General features: G+C 52.3%; 1 protein-coding gene across 2 annotated transcripts in view; it reads right to left on the bottom strand.

The window, feature by feature from the left end:
* ABHD12 (abhydrolase domain containing 12) overlaps nt 1–13,549 on the bottom strand; it is a 98,338-nt gene that overhangs the window by 6,692 nt on the left and 78,097 nt on the right. For both annotated transcript variants that reach the window (XM_030826581.1, XM_030826580.1), the window contains exons 6-12: nt 12,242–12,287; nt 8,240–8,369; nt 7,249–7,286; nt 6,781–6,860; nt 5,658–5,740; nt 2,347–2,425; nt 1,009–1,136 (exon numbers count right to left, since the gene is read on the bottom strand). In XM_030826581.1, the coding sequence (XP_030682441.1) occupies nt 1,009–1,136; nt 2,347–2,425; nt 5,658–5,740; nt 6,781–6,860; nt 7,249–7,286; nt 8,240–8,369; nt 12,242–12,287 (584 nt within the window). The remainder of the gene's footprint in view (nt 1–1,008; nt 1,137–2,346; nt 2,426–5,657; nt 5,741–6,780; nt 6,861–7,248; nt 7,287–8,239; nt 8,370–12,241; nt 12,288–13,549) is intronic.

The following is a 13,549-nucleotide window of genomic DNA, read 5'->3' as shown; positions in this document are numbered from 1 at the left end:
GAGCCCACTGTCCTCTCAGCAACCCAGGTCCCTGTGCTAAAGGGACACAGCTTTGCCTCTGCAACTTCCAAAGGCAACTGGAGAAAAGCAGAAGTTTGCGGTAGAATTACTCACGGGATATACAGCACTGGGAGGCAATTCAGGCCACCAATTTCAGTCCCCTGCAGGGAGAAACTGGCACCTTGACCTACTTTTTGGAGCTGACTGGCACAACAAAAAACTATCACCATTAGCAGCCTGGACCTCCATGGGTCCAGTGCTCAGGGTCAAAGTACCACATGCCCTCCTGGGCTCGGAAGCCTTGTCCCATGCACAGGGAGGGTTAGCATCTTGCCCAAGGCCACACAGCCAGGCAGTGGGGTGGGGGCCTGTGTCCTCTGACAGGCAGGTAGGCGAGTCTGGGCAGCAACCTGCATAGGGCCCAGGGCAGTACAGAAGAGGCCGGGGGTTGGTCCGTTCCACACACTGCCCTTGTCACTACTGCCAAGGCCTCACCCTCAGGCTTGGGCTGCACTCAGGCCCAGGTGGGTACTCGTGGCTCTCTGGGCTGGTGCCCATGTCCTGCCAGTGCAGGGCAGTCAGGAACACAGCGTCCCTTAAAGAAGCAGCTGGGGACAAAGAGGCTTTTGAGGAGCTGGCCCAGGGGCAGCACGTACATCTGAGAGGTGTGTGGAAGAGATCCGAGGCCTGCAAACGGCTGGGGTGTCTGTGTCTGTAGTGCTCCCAAACATGTGGCCACCTGTGAGCGTGTGTGCCCTCCTGTGTGGGTCTGTACATCCTGTACAACATGGAGGTGGCTCACCCTGCATGATCATGTGAACAGTCTGGAGCGGGAGAGAGGCACTCCCTCAAACCCCTCTGCCAAGGAAATGGAAGGCTCCCAAATCACTGTGAATCTTGGCCCCACTGAGGCCCCCCGAGCAGCTTCAGCAGCTGCCACCTGCTGCATGTTAGGTGTGAGCCAGTGCTGCCCAGACGAAGCCCCTGGGTGGGAAGAGAATGTCTCACCTCAGTATCCGTGGCAGCTCAGGGCTCTTGTAAATGTATTTGTGCCTGTAGCCAAGGTCTGAATGAAAGGGCACAAACTGAACTTTGAAGTCTCGGAAGCTTCGAGCTGGTGCGGCGATGCTATAGAGCTGGGGAGAGAGAGGGGTCAGAGCCTGAGGCAGTGGCCTGGCATGGGGGTCCCAGCCTGAGGAATACCAGCTTGGCAGCATCCGCTTCAATAGAAACCAGTCCAGAGTCCCACATACACTGCTTGTTGCTGCAGCTGGTCGTGACCAGGAGGCCCGGGGGTGGGCTGGCAGGAGTCAGGCCCCAGGCTTGGCTCCTGGGCACACACCACTCAAGATACTGTCCTCACACCTTACAGACTGCCCATCCTCTGGGAGTGGCTAGGTGGATGAGCCAGACCAGGTGCCTGGGAGGCTCTGATGGCAGGGATGGCACAGTCTTGGGGAGCTGGGACAAAGGGTATGTGCCTCAGGCTTAGCTAAGATGGGCTTGATGTGCCCATCTCAGCCCCTTCCCTCTCATTTCGGCAAGGGTAGGTGGGCCTGAGCTGTGCGCTGCTGGGCGGCTCTGCATCCTGCCCCTGCCCTGTGTGGCTCCGTCATCTGTGTGCCTTATGGAGCCTGACTGCATGGGGGCTCTCAGAACAGGAAGTGCTCCCAGCCCTGGGCTGAATCCGTGGACGAGGCCTGCACACACCCAACTAGTTTGCCCTGCCCTGCCATTACCAAGACCCAGGCTGCGTTCTCTTACCCTATTCTGAGCCACAAATCCAATCCAACTTGCTGACAGTCCAAGCAAATTCAGCAAAAGCAAACACTGAGGTCCCACAGACAGCACGGTCTGGTTCTGGTATCAGCGCAATTCCAAAGGCAAGGAAACAGGCTAGAAGTTTCTGTATCAATTTTGACTGTGACCCCTGCAATGGGCTTGGGAGATCCTCATCAAGGGGTTCTTTGCCTTCAGCCCATAACTGATGATCCCTTCCAGCTGAGTCCCAGATTGGCCTGGGCTCTGATAACATAGGCAGCCCACTCTGAGAACCCCTGTGTGAGGACTGGGAACTATCTGCTTATTTTTCATAGTTCTTCTTGGAGACAGCATCAGTGGGCCCCTGCCCCAACCTTTACACCAGACCTCCTATGTCCTTCTGAATTAGCCTGGAGGTGACGCAGGGAGGATGAGGTGGCCTCCTGAGCCTGACGTGGCTGGTGCGCAGCCCGTGACGCAGCATGCAGGGGCTGCCTTCCCGCCTGCCCACTCCCAGCCTGGCCCACCCACACTGGCTGAGTGTGCAAGATGCCAGCTACACCAGAGGCAGAGGCCAGGACCCACCTTTCTGCCAAGATGGAAGGGCACCACCGGGTCGTCCTCAGCGTGCAGGATGAGCAGGGGACAGGAGATGTGCTTCACACTGTGGGAGGGAGAAGGGGCTAGACAAAGACCAGAGAAAGGGCAGACCCTCTGTCCGTGGCAGGGATCCGGGTTCGGGGTGTGTTTTGCGAAACAGCCCGATTTCTGCTGGATTTCTTTTTACTAGACAACTGAAAGTTAACTCTTCATTATCTCTATGAACATCTATTCCAGCTAGATGACAGGTGTCAATCACAGCTATATAACTGGCCCCGGGAATGTCTTCTGAAAATTGAAAATGATTATTTTTCCACCAGATATATTCTTTAAAAGTCACAAAACAGTATTTTTTAAGCTGAATAATTCAGGTGGGCCAAGAAACTTAGTGTAAATGAATGTTACTAGGAATCTGTTGGTAAAAAAAAGTCAGTGTCCTCTAATTTATCTGTGTAAGTGACATTTATGGTCACTCCAACTCTGAACATTTAGAAGTGATTTAGGATTTTCAGTAGGTTTGATAGATCCAAATCCTTCAGCAACAAACCACGTAATAGAAGCATGGGCTGCCAGGACCGGCGGAGCCTAGGCTCTCCTGTGTGGCCCTCACTGAGGTGGTGCTGGACCCAAGTTTCCTTTATCCCCAACAGGGCTGCGTGCTCTGTGAGGGCAGCACTGGCGCACGCCTGGCACCTGGAGCAGGACCTGGTGGGGAGCCCCCACCCCGTCTCTGCTGCTGGCAGGAGGCACACACTCTTGCTTCCCAGTAAGGCTTTTCTGATGTGCGAGTCCCTCTGACCAGAGGCTCTGGAGGAAGCGGCAGTACTTGGGATTTCCCAGACCACGGCCCACCTGAGCTCAGGAAAGCCCCTCCTGCCCTCGGAACTGTGCCCCTGACTTCCAATGAGCTGAGGGTGGGGGTCTCACCCAGGGTCACCTGTACTCCATCTGGCTCAGCTGGGAGGGTCAAGGCCAAAGGCAGCTTCAGGGGCACGTTACTCAAACTTGCTTTTTTGTTTGTTTTTATTTTTTATTTTGAGATGAGTCTTGCTCTTTTGCCAGGCTGGAGTGCAGTGGTGCGATCTCAGCTCACTGCAACCTCTGCCTCCCAGGTTCAAGTGATTCTCCTGCTTCAGCCTCCCGAGTAGCTGGGACTACAGGCGTGTACCACCATGCCCGGCTAATTGTATTTTAGTAGAGACAAGGTTTCACCATATTGGCCAGGATGGTCTCAAACTCCTGACCTCGTGATCTGCCTGCCTCACCCTCCCAAAATGTTGGGATTGCAGTGGTGAGCCACCACACCCAGCCACAACCTTGCTTTTTACGAAGGAATCCAGTTCATTCAGATAATTCTTTTTCTTTTCTTTTCTTTTCTTTTCTTTTCTTTGTTGCCCAGGCTGGAGTGCAATGGCATGATCTTGGCTGACTGCAACCTCCGCCTCCTGCCTCAGCCTCCCGAGTAGCTGGGATTACAGGCATGTGCCACCACGCCTGGCTAATTTTGTATTTTCAGTTGAGACGGCCATGTTAGGGTGATCTCAAACTCCTGACCTCAGGTAATCCACCCGCCTCAGCCTCTCTAAGTGCTGGGATTACAGGCGTGAGCCACCGCACCCAGCCCAGATAATTCTTTTTCAAGTTCCAAAACAGTAATATTTACAAACAAGCAGGGTTTGTTGCTTAAAATATTTGCTCAACTTTTAATTTGTTCTATTTTTATTTTTAGAACCAAAACATACTTGACGGGAAAAAATACTCCATTTTTTTTCATATTCTGTTTCAAATTAAATTAAATATTTATAGGGTGTTTTATTTTCCCTCTTTTTTTTTTTGAGATGGAGTCTCGCTCTGTCGCCCAGGCTGGAGTGCAGTGGCACGATCTCGGCTCACTACAACCTCTGCCTCCCGGGTTCAAGCAATTCTCCTGCCTCAGCCTCCTGATTAGCTGGGACTACAGGCACGAGCCACCACACCTGGCTAATTTTTGTATTTTTAGTAGAGATGGGGTTTCACTGTATTAGCCAGGATGGTCTTAATCTCCTGACCTCGTGATCTGCCCACCTCAGCCTCCCAAAGTGCTGGGATTACAGGCATGAGCCACCACGGCTGGCCTACTTTCCCTCTTTTTTAAAGAAATCAAAATTCATGATATAAAAATGTCACAAAGACAATATCAATACAATCTGAAAAAGGTTTAAAAAAAACCTTTAACTAGAATACTTAACTTTTGGTTTACCTAATAGATTTTTAACAATAAACTTTGTAATATTTTTCTATAACCAAACACAAATCAAATGGCTGAGGCAAAGTCATTTTCTGATTAAGTTAGTATCAGCCGGGCGCAGTGGCTCACACCTGTAATCCCAGTACTTTGGGAGGCCAAGGCGAGCAGATCACCTGAGATCAGGAGTTCAAGACCAGCCTGGCCAACATGGTGAAATCCCGTCTCTACAAAAATACAAAAAATTGGTGGAGCATGATGGCGGGTGCCTGTAATCCCAGCTACTCAGGAGGCTGAGGTGGGATAATCACTTGAATCCAGGAGGCAGAGATTGCAGTGAGCCGAGATCGTGCCATTGCACTACAGCCTGGGTGACAGAGCAAGACTCCATCTCAAAAAAACAAAAACAAAAAAACAAAAAAGAAGAAGAAAGAAAAATCAACCAGTTAATATCACTGTTTTAATATGTGTTTTGGTTTTCACAAACCATTTTGAAATAAAACAACTATCTGGACAAAAACTATGTTATTTTAATATTGCTTTACTTCTATGATCTTTTCAGATTTCTTATTTCTTTCTGTTACAGTTCTTTACTTGCCCCCTGGCCCATAATTTTTTTTTTTTTTTTTAGTTTTGAGACAAGATCTCACTCTGTCACCCAGGCTGGAATGCAGTGGTGCAATCACGGTTCACTGCAGTCTTGATCTCCCCAGGCTCAGGTGATCCTCCTAACTCAGCCTCCCATGTAGCTGAGACCACAGATACACGATGCCACCATACCTGGCCAATTTTTGGATTTCTTGTAGAGACAGGGCCCTGCTATGTTGCCCAGGCTGGTCTCAAACTCCTAGGCTCAAGCGATCTGCCTTCCTCAGCTTCCCAAAGTGCTGGGATTATAGGTGTGAACCACCGTCCCTGGCAGGCTTTCCCTTTTTAAAGACCCGTTTGCTAGAGAATGACCCTAAATACTCTGAATTCCATCCTATTTGATTACTGTGACTAAAGAGGCTCATCCAGGGGTTCTCAGAGTTTTTCTAAATAGGAAAATTAGTTCCTATCCCATAATACTCACTTTTCATCATTTGCAAATTTAATTCCACTGCTTGTAATAGGATCAAGGAAGAACCAGTCAAACCCAGGGAAGTATCGATATATCTGGAGACAAGATGGAAACCATTTTCAGAAGCGTTGGTTAAAATATCCAGGCATAGGTCAAGGGTGCAGACAGTTTAAGTTCAGGAATCTACAAGGCGTTGCTACCTAAGGGAGCAGAGGTGACATTGCCAAGGGGCCACCAGAGCTGTGCCCTGGCACTTTCTGCCCTGGCTGTGTCCTGGCTTTGCTGCTAGGGACAGAATAATCACCTGCCAGGCCCCACAGACTGGCATGGCAGGGGCTGCCCTGCAAATGGGGCTCCCACACCTCCCAGCCAGGCCAGAATCCACCCCAGAAACCAGTCTTCCCACAGACACCAGGGTTGCCACCCCTGAGAAAATGGGGTCTATGGACAGTTTCCTCACACAATGTAAGAAAAGCAGCACCAAAAAGTAAGATAAGATAAAAGGCTCTTCTGGTCAGTAACAGAACAGCATGAGGCCAGGATAGGCTGACACAGGCCCGAGAATCCATGGCCAGTGGGGAGCACGGAGATCACGAACCAGAGTGAGAAGGAGGGGAAAATAGCTGGCTAGGTTTTAAGGGAAGGTCCAAGGTTCCATTCCCAGCTGGGGAGGGCACAGGTTGGGTGGGGCCTGGCTTACCCAGAATTCCCACTGGGGTTCACCTGAGCCTTTCCCCAAGATACAACTGGGAGGCCAGACTCCCTGGTCCACAGAGTCCAGCCCCCAAAGCACTGTCCTCATACACAGAGAGGGGGGCACCCCTAGCTCCACTCCTGAGCAGGAAGGCAGGGCTGTCAATACAATGTAGTCAATGACACCACATGGGCCCGGCCTCCACTGGGTCCAGCTGCCCTCAAATGACCCAATTATGACCTGTCATTTCAACTGGCTGCAGGTTATAAACTTCTCGGGCAGCTCTGTGGCCAAACTAGTATTAATTTTTAATGAAATCTGTATTCATTAGAATATTTAAATAATAATTTTTAATAATTATTATAACCTATCCTGTAATTAGTTATTTCTATAATTTATCTTAATAATGAAAAGTTAATTTTTAATAAAGTCTGTACTTGCCACTGAAAATGGATGGCTCTTAGCTTCTTCGCGGATATTAGTGAATGGAGATTCCAATATAAGGGCATCTGGAGGCGTCTCTAGATAAACAAACAGGGAACTGAAGAGGTAGGCAGGAAGCCAGCGACATACAAGTGGCCTGTGGGGCTCTGAGGGGACCCCAGAAAGCACAAGGAGACCGCAGCGCCTCCCCCCAGGCACTACCTCAGCAGGCCTCAGATAGCCCCAGGGGTGTCCGCCAGGTCACTCCTAAAAAGCAGACTTGCTGATGCCGCTCTGGGGCCAGGCCTGTGTGAGGCTCCCCAGCTCCTCAGGTGTATCATGGGAAGGGTGGCTGGTCAGCCCCGGGCCCCCCAGAACGTGCAGCTCATGCTGCTCCGTGAGGACACTGAGCACTTGCAGCAGGGCCGGGACTGGGGAGCACCCTGAATGCTCACTGCCACGGCTAGGGCCCAACAAGGCACTCACCTCGCTCACAGAGGCGCCGCACTAGATTTGTCGCCACACTAGGAAAAAAGAAAAACAGCTTAGTTGAGTTATGATAAAATTGTTTGAGATGATATGGGCCTTATGCTGGAAAGTGCTCAGAGGAGCCATGGGGTCTGTGACGCTACTGGAGTTTCAGGACAGAGTGGGGGAAATGGAGATCCCTCTAGCACTGGGGGTGACCTCGCTGCCCCACCATCAGCTGACCCCTGCAATGAGGGTTGTACCCACAGCCAGTCAGCTTGTCCCTGAGGTGTGTCCTGCTGCCTCTCACTGCCCGTGCCCTCCCAATGGCTGGGCCGCCTGTCGGCTGGGGGTGGCCAGCGTCTGCCTGCACCTCTCCTGGAGCCCACCACACCCAGGGCCTCTCGCCATCCCAGGACCACACCTGGTGGACCATGCAGATGGCCAAAGGGATGGCCGGTGCCCCCCACCCACTCCTCTCCTGGACGCTTCCCAGCCTGCAAGACGCCATTCAGGTGCTGGGAGAAGGGCTGCCCCGAAGGGAAAGGCGGCAGAAAGGGAATGGCAGTGAAGGTCTAGGGATTGGGGCCCTGAGAGCAGTGGTTCCCGCAGAGACTGTGGACCTCGCATCAGCAGAGATGACTCAGGCTGCCCACAAAGGGAGTGTGGAAGTACCTCCTGTCCTGGCCTATGTGAGAAGCAAACCACCCACTGTGCCCTCCCCCAGCTCTGAAGATGCTTCTTCCTCAGGGCCAAGTCTCCCTGCGGAGACGCCTCGACCTCCACTGCCTATGTCTGTCCTGAGCCACTTCCTGGACGAGGAGCTCAGATCCTCTGGAGTCTCTTTGGAACTTCCCCTCCTGCCTCTGTCATGGGGATGGGAGCAAGGCTGGTTGGGACTAATGGTGCCACAGGGTTTTCAGGGATGGTGGACTCTCTAGATCCAGGCATGGGAGTCACCAGGAATACTGACTCCCACTAAAGGCTGCCTCCTGCTGGGCTCCCTTACCCAGTGCCCAGAGAGTGGCCCCAGATGTACACGGGGTTGTCACCACTTCTTGCTTTGATCCAGTCAAAAACGTGGAGTGCGTCATAGGTCATGCCCCGCTCAGATGGTGTTCCCACCGAGTCACCCCAACCTGGGAGGGAGAAACGGCAGGATGGGAAGGTCAAAGGCAGCTCACAAAACCTGGACAAACACACCTCCCCAAGGGAGCCCAGGGCCAGGAGGAGACAGGGAGGGGCCCGCTCGGCCGGCCCTTCCGGAGTCCACAGACCCACCCAGGCCACTGGGCAGAGCAAGCAGTGGGGAGAACGGGCACACTCCCACATCCCCACCACCCCTGGGGAAGGCAGCCCAGCAGCAACCCTGCCCTGCCCCTACTGACTGCACAAACCAGACGTCCCCTCACAGGGTCACTCTAAGTTGGTGAGCTGCAAATTTGAATGGCAACTAACAGCAAGCTGAGTCAACAGAACAGATCACAGAGCTTCAGAGTTGGCACCGGCATCCTCAGGCCAGGGCTGGGGCTTGCCCCACCCTCTTGGGCAGGGGAGTGAGCTCACTTCTCCCGCTCTCTTTCTTAACAGGCAGGCTAGTGAGGTCTAAGGCAGTGAAAGCCTCTGCCACAACCATTCTCAGCTCTACACTTCTCCCTCAAACCCCAGCAGCATCCATGTGTCCCATTCCGAGCTCCGACGAGCAGCAGTGCAGATGGTGTGGTCAGATGAGCAGCCCCCGGGGCTGCTGGCTGGACACCAGCCTCCTCAATGCCAAAGGCTTGGTCAGGGGCAGGACAGGGAGTGGAGTCTGGAGGTTCCCAGAACAGGGAGGGCATTTCTGGGTTCAAGGCAACTCTGACCCAGGAAGGGGAAAGGGGCTGTTTCCCCTTAGGGTCTAATTAGCATCTTGTTTGCATAACAGAAAACACTACCATCTCTGCCCCCAAAATTACAACCTCCCAAGGGTCCCTCCCCCAGTCTCCAGTAAAGGTGGAGTGCAATTATCTTTCCAGCAGCCCAGCAGTGAGTCATCATCAGATGATCTGAAAGCACCACAAAGGTCAGAAAGAGCAGGTTGTGCAGTGTAAGCAAACCCCACAGTTAGTGCAGAACTTGCTGTTTCCCGACTCAGGCACTAGAGGAGGGAGGAGGCCATGCAGAGGGCCAGGGCCAGGCTGGGAGGCAGGGGTGTGGGGACATGAGACAGAAAAGAACAGAGACAGGGACAGGAGACAGAGACAGACAGGAAGACTGAGAGACAGGGACAGAGAGGCACAGAGACAGGCAGGAAGACTGACAGAGACAGGCACAGAGACAGGGACAGGAGGCAGAGGGATGCGGACAAAGAGGCAGATGCAGTGAGAGAGAGAGAGAGAGAGAGGGACAGTCGGAGATGGAGCTGGCAGTCTTGGTGCCAATTAGAAACGCAGACTCCACGAGAACTGAAACAGGAAGTGCTGTGTGGGATTTCATTTCCTGACAGAAGTGTGGGGAGATGAATGGGAAGAAGCCACCCCTTCTCCCTCTCCTAAGGTCTCTAGCATGCAGCAGAAGAGAACCCGTGTCAACATGGAGAGAAGGAGAGAACAAACCACTTCCTTGCTCCTCATTCTGGAGTTTTTCCCAGCCCACAACTGTCATCCTGATGGAACTTTCTTCCCTGTGGTTGGCAGCATGGTGGCCCCCAAAAGTGTCCACGACCTAATCCCTGGAACTTGTGAACATGTTGGGTCACATGGCTGCGGAATGAAGGGTATGGAAGGAATGAAAGCTGCTAACCGCTTGCCTTGAGATGGGGGTGATCCTGGACAAGCTGGGTGGGCCCAAAATAACCACAAGGGTCCTCATCAGAGAAAAAGGGAGAGAGGAGTCAGGGTCAGAGCCAGATGACCTGCAACTCAATCACGGAAGGGCTGTGAGCCAAGGAACACAGGTGGCTGGAAAGGGCAGCCAGGCATTCTCCCTGAGAGCCCTGCTCCCACCCTGATTCCAGCCTGGGGGCTGCAGATTCTGAATTTCTGACCTCCAGAACTGCAAGACGCTACATGTGTGCTGGTTTAAAGCACTGTTTGTGGTAACATGTTATAGCAGCAACAGAGAATTAACACAACCCCCACATCCAGGTGACAGCCTCTCTCCTTTGTCCCTCCCATATCTCCTCTTGGTCTGAGGATAGACACGCCACCTGCCTTCCAGCCACGCTGCCATCAACTCTTTGATCTCTCCAGCTGAGGACTACATGGTGGAATACACTTTTTGAAATTTTTGAGATAGGGTCTCGCTCTGTCACCCATTCTGGAGCGCGGTGGCATGATCTTGGCTCACTGCAACCTCCGCCTCCTGGGCTCAAGCTTTCCTCCCACCTCAGCCTCCTGAGTAGCTGGGATTACAGGCATCTGCCACCAGCTCAGCTACTTTTTTTGTATTTTTAGTAGAGGCCGGGTTTTGCCATGCTGCCCAGACTGATCTCGAACTCCTGGTTTCAAGCAATCTGCCCACCTCAGCCTCCCAAAGTGCTGGGATTACAGGCGTGAGCCACCGTGCCCAGCCAGAATACACTTTAAAACAGTCTTTCAGCCAGTTGCAATGGCTCACTCACACCTGTAATTGCAACACTTTGGGAGGCCAAGGTGGGCAGACTCCTTGAACCCAGTAGTTCGAGACCAGCCTGGGCAACATGGCAAAACCTTCTCTTAAAAAAAATAAAATAACATTAGCCAGGTGTAGTGGTGTGTGCCTGTGGTCCCAGCTACTAGGGAGGCTGAGTTGGGAAGATCACTTGAACCTGGGAGGCAGAAGTTGCAGTGAGCTGAGATCACATCACTGCAATCCCGCTGGGTGACAGAGTGAGACCCTGTCTCAAAGCAAAAGCAAAAGCAAAACCAAAACCAACCAGTCGCTCACTGTTAACACCAAGTATTTCTGTTGCCCATTAAGCCACAGTGTGCTTGGTATATATCAAACTGTGGATTCTTGACTTGTTCAGTGGCAAGCCCTGGTTCATTCAAAAAAGCAGAAATGCTGAGGTGCAGAAGAATCTATCTTCTCTCTTAACAGTTTTTTTTTTTTTTTTTTTTTGACATGGAGTCTTGCTCTGTCGCCAAGGCTGGAGTGCAGTGGTGCAGTCTCGGCTCACTGCAAGCTCTGCCTCCCAGGTTCAAGCGCTTCTCCTGCCTCAGCCTCTTCAATAGCTGGGACTACAGGTGCGAGCCACTACGCCTGGTTAATTTTTGTATTTTCAGTAGAGATGGGGTTTCACCATGTTGGCCAGGCTGGTCACGAACTCCTGACCTCAAGTGATCCGCCTGCCTCAGCCTCCCAAATTGCTGGGATTACAGGTGTGAACCACCATGCTCAGCCTCTCTTAACAGTTCTTACTGTCTTCATAACTTTAACAAGACAAGCTTTGATGAAAATAAACCGTGTCTGACGTCCAGCTCTGCAGTCTAAAAAAGACAGTATCTTCTGATTTAAAATGTTTCAGTTGGGTGCAGTGACTCCCGCCTGTAATCCCAACACTCTGGAAGGCTGAGGCAGGAGGATCGCTTGAGGCCAGGAGTCTGAGACTAGCCTAGGCAACACAGCAATACCCCATTTCTACTAAAAACAAAAACAAAACAGCGGGTGTGGTGTCGCATTCCTGTAGTCCCAGCTACTCGAGAGCCTAAGGCAGAAGGATCCCTTGAGCCAAGGAGTTCAAGGCTGCAGTGAGCTACGATCATGCTACTGCACTCTAAGTTGGGTGACAAAGTGAGATACTATCTCAAAAAAAAAAAAAAAAGTTGCTGACAGGGCATCTGCTGGGGGCTGCAGGTGCTGAGCCTCCCCTACCAGAAGGGGCTCTCCCGATAGCTCCATCAGGGGCTTTGTCAGGACCCAGGACACCATCACAGCACAGCCAAAGCAGGTGCTAGCCTTGCTCCAAGCCTCTTCAAGTGAAGCCTGCCCATGGGATACTGCCAGCAAGCAGTGGAATTGTGCTCAGATGCTCTTGCAAAAGAAATCTCACCTCTGTAGTCAAAGGTGACCACATGGTAACCAAGGGAACTCAGCACCTGTAAAGTGAAAAATAAACATCTTTGGCAACAAATCCAAGCATCTGTATTGAGGGCAGCTTGCCGCTTACTAAACTCATCCAACTTTCCTGTGCCTTGTACATAGTGGCAGCTTCATAAAGACTGTGACATGCTGCCTGGCTCCTGGCTGGGTTTTATGAAACCCTGATGCCAACTTCCACTGCAGGGCCTGCTGACATCCCTGCCTGGGAGCACAGGAAGGCTCTCCCTTCCTCCTGCTTAGATGCTAGGGGGCCAGGCACAGACTCCCGCAGGTCCCAGGCCGAAGTTCCACACGTGCTGCAGGGTAGCCTCTGGGGCGGCCTCCTCTGGGGGCAGACAGCTCTCGGTGCTGCAGTGTGATGGCGGACCCCCAGGAGGAGGGCTACACTGTGCAGAGACCCTATCTGGGGACCCTTGCTGCAACCCAGTATTTCTTGGATTTTAAGCTGTTGTCAATTTTTTTTCTTACTGTTATTTTTTTTTAATCCCTACAGACTAGCTGACCTCTCTCATTTAGATCACTCCTCAAACACCCGCCCCTGTGCCCTTGCTGGGATGTGCCAAAGCAACATAGGAGGCTGCCGCACCATCACGTCACCCAGAATCACAGCTCCCTTCTTTAGGGGGGGAGTTGCGTGCTTCCCCAGGGCAGCCTGCACTTCCCTGCCAGCTTCTAGCCACCACAGAGCCTATAACCAGAGCCAACCTGCTCCAGCCCTGTTGACCTCAGCAGGGTGAATCATTTCTTTTAACAGAAACCTGAAAAAAGGACCAATCACTTCTCAAACTCTCCCCACATTTCCTGACTTAATGCAATTTACTCCAGGGGTAAAATCCTCCAATAGCTCAGAGCTGGGTGTGCCCCCGCCTCTGTCTGTGCCCCTGCCTCTGTCTGTGTCCCCTTCTGCCCTGTGGGCCAGGGCAGATGGCCCTCTGAGGGGAGGAGAGTGAGGCTGTTCCAACCGTATCTCTTGGGCTCCAAGACCCAACCAGATGAAGAACAAAACCAAGCAACCAAGCACAAGTGAAGGTCTGCATGCCCTGCCCTAGGCCTACCCCCAGCACGTGGAGAGACCTGCAGGCGCTCCTACTGTGTGCCTGGAAGCTGATTCAAGTCCCGCGTGCACCCCCTGCTGGGGTGAGCCTACGACCTGGCAGTCAGTGTAGCACCTGGTTTCTCTTTTTTTTTTTTTTTTTGTTTTTTGAGATGGAGTAGCGCTCTGTTGCCCAGGCTAGAGTGCAGTGGTGCCATCTTGGCT

This window comes from Nomascus leucogenys, chromosome 13, assembly GCF_006542625.1.
Source record: "Nomascus leucogenys isolate Asia chromosome 13, Asia_NLE_v1, whole genome shotgun sequence".
NCBI classification, from domain to species: domain Eukaryota; kingdom Metazoa; phylum Chordata; class Mammalia; order Primates; family Hylobatidae; genus Nomascus; species Nomascus leucogenys.
Note: the sequence above shows the minus strand (reverse complement) of the source record. Positions and strands in the feature narration are given on the sequence as shown.